The 6561-nt window shown below is 40.1% G+C and overlaps 1 protein-coding gene across 3 annotated transcripts; it reads right to left on the reverse strand.

Moving 5' to 3' along the window:
• tent5c (terminal nucleotidyltransferase 5C) lies at window positions 1-6318 on the reverse strand. 3 transcript variants are annotated; one of them, XM_048194244.1, is made up of 3 exons: window positions 6194-6315; window positions 5888-6012; window positions 1-4691 (listed from the first exon to the last, which is right to left on the reverse strand). In XM_048194244.1, the coding sequence occupies exon 3, from the start codon at window positions 4675-4677 to the stop codon at window positions 3517-3519; it is 1161 nt and encodes a 386-aa protein (XP_048050201.1). In that variant the 5' UTR covers window positions 4678-4691; window positions 5888-6012; window positions 6194-6315; the 3' UTR covers window positions 1-3516. The 3 variants fall into 3 exon arrangements, with proteins under 3 accessions (XP_048050201.1, XP_048050204.1, XP_048050202.1); XM_048194247.1 differs by lacking the exon at window positions 5888-6012 and having other exon boundaries at window positions 6194-6318; XM_048194245.1 differs by lacking the exon at window positions 6194-6315 and having other exon boundaries at window positions 5884-6039.
• Window positions 6319-6561: the final 243 nt, after the last annotated feature.

Genomic DNA, 6561 nt, shown 5'->3' on the forward strand with positions numbered 1-6561 from the left:
TGGGCTTTGAATACTTTATTATTTTCCCCTTGATACACATTTTCCTTATTCTCAATTCCATCCAAAGGAAAATTATAGTGAGGTAAAAGTGCTTAGAAACAAAATGGCATAATGAATTTACATCATTAAATCACCACGCCGACATCAGAGAGCCGACAGAACTACTTCAAAATAATAGTGCGACTTATTCCATTTTTCACTTTTTTTAAACTCACAATCATTAGCATCCTCACAGACAAACAAGACAAATAATCACAAAAAAAAAGTAAACAATGTGCTGAAATCCACAACTCTACTTGCAACGTTGCAGAAGGGCTTCAAAAGGCCTCAATCATCAAGACTTGCACTTTAGACAAGCACATCCAAATCCAATAAACCTCCCCTGCGCGCGCACACGCACGCACACACACACACACACACACACACACACACACACACAGTTACAGATGCATTCAGAGCGGTTACAAAAGCTCCAACACCTTTGTCTAAAGAATAAAGGGTAACACTGGGGAATATGGAATTACAGCTGACAAAGGGGACAAAGAAAAAACAATATGAATTCAATACACACAAAAGCATGTTTTCCCCATTTTCAACACTCCCTTTCCATGAAACATACTTTACACAGACTTCAAACAGGAAATGAGCCAAGCCTCATCACACCAGGCCTTGTCTAAGTGAAGCGCATTTGGATAGAAGATAAAAAGCATACTAAACAAAAGCCATAATTCTTTGATTTTTTTTTTTTTTAAAAAGATTCTAATACACGATCAAAAAAAAAAAAAAAAAAAAAGGGGGGGGGCAGATTTAGGCAAGATTAATTATGCTGGCCAACAACTACAGATCATACAAGTGCCCTTCATATGCAGCGTAAGGAGAAGGAAAAAGGAAGGGAAAAAAAAAAAAAAAAAAAAAAAAAAAAAAAAAGGGGAAACCAATTCTGAAACAGAAGTACTGGTTCCTGGTGCGCTGACTTTTCCTTAATATCTCAGTTGTAAGACAAAGCAGTTCAAACAGTTAAACTTTTCAGGACGTTTGCTGAACAGAAGTTGTTACCATCAAGACACTAGCCCTTTATGTCCCTGAGACAAAAAGAGAAAGAAAAAAAAAAAAAAAAAAAAACACCTTATAGCTTGTGTGTTCACAGGGCTTTGGAGTATGACAAGGCCGGTAAAGTGCATTTATTGACAAGGGTATTTTAACAATATCAGCCTTAGAGATTTTGAAAACGTTGTGTAATGCACAGTACTTGCTTTGGTTAGGAGGATGATGTAGGAGGAGGCATGAAAATTACTTAACTGGAATGACTAGACAACTACACTCAGAAAAAGCAGGGTGTGACGAGTTGATAAGGTATGATGGATAAAAAATAAATAATTCTTAGTTGTCTGTCATTCATCCTCATTCACCTTTATTTAATGGAACCAAATTGCTCTGAAACCAGAGAGGATTGAGCTACAAGGTCTTTACATGCATTTCACATATTGTCATAAGCTAAACCCAAATGGGTGACCAAAAAAAAAAAAAAAAAAAAAAAAAAAAAAAAAAGGCACATGTGTGCGGTGTTGCTGGTTCAAACGTTGGTCCAAAGTCTGCATGTCCCAAAAATATACAAAAGGTGTAGGGGGGGCCAAAAAAAAAAAAAAACAGAGTAAAATCCATTCCAGATCAATATGCTTTGGGGTGTGACCCACTGAAAGGGAGGCTATGTGACCCTTCTCATTACCCTAGAAGTCTGTGACAGCAGATAAGAGAAGGAACGTGGCTCTCATGGTTATCTTGTGCATGTGCTTGTACAAGCTGAAGCAGCAGGAACTGTGGCACGTGAGCAGAGACGAAACCTGAGGGGCAGGGGGCAGCTGTCAGCCATTACGTAAGAGCAGCTAGCAGAGTACTAGACTTCTCTGAATGGACGACTGTCAAAAGAGGAACTACACGTGGGCATGATTGGGGGGGATGGACAAGAATAGGCAGTCACAATTTAATACTGTCTAAATGTACAAAATAAAGCATGGAATTGATTATACCCAACTGACAATTGCAAATGTTCCTTGAAGCCTTACATCAAATTCACTGACAAAGGACTAAGACAGGAGACACTGAAGCCCAATAAAGACCAAGAGCAGCAACATCGATTAGAGCTAAACCTGGAAAGGAATCCATACCAACAGGCTTTTACTTCCACGCAAGGGTATATCCCCCGGCTACGGCTGTGAACAAACCCACACCTCAATTACCAGAAAAGGCCTCGTGACATACCAACGTTCACCTCTCATCTACAGTGACGCAAATCAGAAGCACGGGAAAGACAGTCGCCCCACTAAAAATTCCACCCTATACGGTGTCCATTCAAGGCACATCCCGAGAGGTGCGGGAAGGGATAATTTTAGAGCGCCGTGACACCATTTGGCTAGGCTGTTAGCTGGAGGTCTTGTTACATAGAGCAGTGCTAAGTCTGCTAATGGCCGCAAAAAGATCAGGAGGACCGATCGTCCGACAGTTGATCCTTGTATGGACAACCATGACCTCTCGGTCCCATTTAAACATGTACGCAATGTTAATGAGAGATGAAGGAAGATTAAACCACTAGATCAAAGGCTCCTTATTAATCTAGTTCATTAAAATGACTTTTTACTGCTCTCTCTGCTCTATGGGAGGAGGACAAATCATCTTTTTGTACAATGCTGCAACCGATTTCAATTTCTCACCCTGGATATAACTAGCAAGACTTAACAAGTTTACAAACTGCACAATTTCCCCAAACTGAACAGTTGAACAAGTCTGTATGCATTCACACAGCAAACTGAAGCGCATTGCTATGAATACTTCAACATGATTCTGTTCACATTTCTATTCATGAGAACAAAAAAAAAGAGCTTTAGCTGCCCACTAGTGTACCAAAAAACAATCAAAATCTCCTGATAACTTGAGACCTAAAATACTTATTTCACCTGTGCTCACATTTTTCATCTTTTTCTCTCCATTTTTTGTATTTTTTTTCCCTCTGAATTTCAAAGAACATTATTATTATTATTTTTATTTTTTTTGGCCTTTATATTTTGTATCACAGGAAAAATAGAACTATGCCCCAATATGCATTTCCTTCACTTAGGGTTATAATTAAGGCACTGTGGGAATTGTTTCTCTTCAACATTGAAAGAAAAAAAAAAAAAAAAAAAAAAAACGAGTCTCTCAGAGCAGGGACAGCAATGAGAGCAATAAACAAACCTGAAACTTTAGAATATTATTAAGTTAAAAAAAAAAAAAAAAAAAAAAAAAAAAAAAAAAAAAATCCAAATCACTAAAATATATCACTTTGAATCAGAAATGTCTTGGCACCTCTGCAGAGAAGGAATTAAAAGAAAAAAAAAAAAAAAAAAAAAGAAGAAAAAAAAAAGGAAACATTTGTCATTTTAAATATCCTTTATGCCTACAGAGGGAAGCATCCCTTATGGCCAAATATCTGGCTTTTCTAGCCAATTCATGGATCTTGTTGTTGAACAAGCATTTTGTGTCTTAGTTACAAGGCAACCAAGTTGGAATGGACTGGTTACAAGAGGCCACATAGTAGTTGTTGAAGTTCAGGTCTCTGACATACGGAGCCGGCTGGTAGTAGCAGGTAACGTTGGACGCGTCAGGTATGGCATTCTGCTCGGCGAGCACCCGAAACGCCGTCAGCGAGATGAGGTTGAGTGTCTGCCGCCTCTCATGTCCCATGAGACACACGGTGCTCTCGTTCACGACCCGCCGCAGGATCATGAGGTAGTTGTACTTGTTCTTCTCCTCACCGACAAAGTGGCTTTGCAGATAAGCCTCCAGTTTGCGCTGTTGCTCACCAATGTCGGGAAAGTCAATGAAGAAACGGGAGCACATGTAGCGCTCCAGGGCCTTAAATTCGTCTTCGTCCGTGGGCCTGAAGTCCCTCACCAGGAGGTTGCAGTATTTGAGCAAACCACCTCCGCGGATCTCCTCCGGCCGTTTGGTGGCGATCAGCTTGTTCCTGAGGTGGTCCAGAGCCACGGCAAAGTCACCGTACACGCTCTCCCCGACCACAGTAGGGTGGAAGTGCCGAGACATGGCGTTTTCTGAAAGGCCGTAGTATGATAGCACAGAATCCAAAATGATCTGGAAGGAGTCCACGCTGAACTCGAACTGTCTCCGGATCGAGTCCACAAACTTAAGTTCCACATTGCGGCCATTGTTATTGGACAGCGAGATGAGGGACCATCGGTCCTGCTCCGTGTAGACTTTGACCAGCTTCTGGACGTAGGCCTCTTTCAGAGTCATAGGAGTGATCTTCTCTTTGTTCACCCCCTCAGGCAGAAAGTCTAACAAAGTGCTCAGAACCACATCTTTGATGAGCTGGAACTCCTCTTCTCGAGGAAGGTCTACCCTGAAGATGACGTCCAGGTCTTTGTAGCTCCAGCCAATGTCCTTTACCAGCACGTGGCTGGCAGTGGAGCCATTCAGACGCACATCTTTGACTGTAATGCCCCTCAGCTCCAGACGGTTCCTCACCATCTGTACAATATCCTTTAGCCGGACCTCCAAGGTGGGGAAGTTGCCACGTCCGTGGACCGGCACGACCTCTGTCAGCACGTCGTTCAAGCGGCTCACTTGCTCCCAGGTGAGCACACTTTGCGACTCACTTTCGCTGCTAGATGAGGCTGAGGCCATGTTTATGCGGTTTCCTAGGACAAAAATATAAGTGCAAAAACAATTTCACTGATTTTCAATTTAACAAATAAAAACTCTTCAAAGATGTAGATAGTGAATAATGAGCCTGAACTGAAGTTAAACACCATGTCCTTAAGGAACATTATATATACACACACACTGTCTAACAGGTTCACCACTCTCACATAACACAAAAGCCAACAATGATTCTCAGGCTTTCCAGAAAGCCAAACAAAAACAGAACTGAAGCATTTATAATGGGTCACACTCAGCTGCTCATCAACCAATTCATATGATTCCAATAACAACAATAAAAAAAAAAAAACCATCCAAACAGATCCCAAAACAGCGTTAATAAATCATGCACTCTAATGAATAACTTGACGAAATTCGTGCAATTCACAAAATATTAATGTTATTCTGACAGGGTTGAACCAAACAAAGAATGTGTACATTGTAATTGTAGATCAATCAAATTAGGAGTTTCAAATATACAAATGGAATCACATGAGAATACAAAACTTTTTTTTTTTTTTTTTTAAACCACAACCGTTATATTGTAACGTATTAAATGTTTTGATACCTAAACAGTCTTTAAAGTTTTTTTTTTTTTTTTTTTTAATTCCCATCGATGCCTTGCAAGGATATTTTATTCTGTTTGGTAACCGCAATTGCCTTAAGAACTAAAAGTTAATTTATATATATTCTATTTTGTTTTATGTTGGAATAATATAGGAAAATGCCCGTTTGAATCCTTTTGAATTGATTCTAAATTATGATGGAATTTACAATAAAAGTTGATACATGTTTGATCAATTTGATACATGTTCGGTCAATTTGGTACATGTTTGATCAATTTGATACATGGCTCTCAGCACGCGAACTCTCGACAGTATAAACTTTATCACAACCACAGGCAATGTAAGCAAGTAAAAACATACGTAAATTACAATGTTCCAAATACAGTGTATATTGTAAACGAGCTCTTTAACTTACTCGGAGTGTGATGCGTAAATGAAAAATCGTTTGAAACAAAGCGCACGTGAGATCGAAAGAGCCACAACCTGCGCGAGGTAAACGTTCAAACCAAACCAACCAAGTAATATAGCTGCATTTAATCCGGAGGAAAAGTAAATCTTCCGATTGAATCCAAATCACACAGACCCAACGCGCTTATATGAAGTATACATATGAAAAACGTCGCACCTACTTTTCTCAGGAAATCCACCTGAAGTGCTCAGCAACGTGGTCGGCACAAAGTAGTGGATGTCAAATAAGGTTTAGCGCCAGCACCTCCATCCATCTGCTCAGTCGTCAAACGCCAATGCTTCAGTTCTGAAGAGCACACACATGCGCGCGCTCTTATAACTGCCTACAAAACAACCTGATTCTCCGCACCTCCACTGCGCACTATTTTTCTGAAGCTATGCCATCATCACGTGGTTCACACATACAAATATTTATTTTGTTTGGCAAATAAATAATCTAAATAAATAACAATCTGCACTGTACTTACCAATACTCCAGTGCCAAGCTCCGCAATACAAGGCATCTGTGGACTAAAGGCTGTATGTGGAATTCAAAAACATACGGCGTTCTATTCGCTTGTATCAATGCGCCAGCCGAAGCCTGTGATTGGCTGAAGAGGTTTTTGTGTTGCCAGGCGACCGCAGGCACATCTGACGTCCGGTTCATTATAGAGAGTAGCTGAGGCCTGGGAAGCTAGTGCACATTTGATTATAACCTGAGGTTTAGGGTTTGCTGAGATTATTCCGTTTTTTTTTCTGTTTTTTGTTTTTTCTTATTTGTCACAGGTGCTTTAGATAAACAGGGCTATCAGGAATATTTAAAGAAAAAATTATAAAATAATTTGCTAATGTCTCA

This window comes from Megalobrama amblycephala, linkage group LG6, assembly GCF_018812025.1.
Source record: "Megalobrama amblycephala isolate DHTTF-2021 linkage group LG6, ASM1881202v1, whole genome shotgun sequence".
Taxonomy (NCBI): domain Eukaryota; kingdom Metazoa; phylum Chordata; class Actinopteri; order Cypriniformes; family Xenocyprididae; genus Megalobrama; species Megalobrama amblycephala.

Bases quoted from the DNA above. Each gene is read 5' to 3' on its own strand.
- tent5c (XM_048194247.1), bottom strand. From the start codon at position 4,677: ATGGCCTCAGCCTCATCTAGCAGCGAAAGTGAGTCGCAAAGTGTGCTC.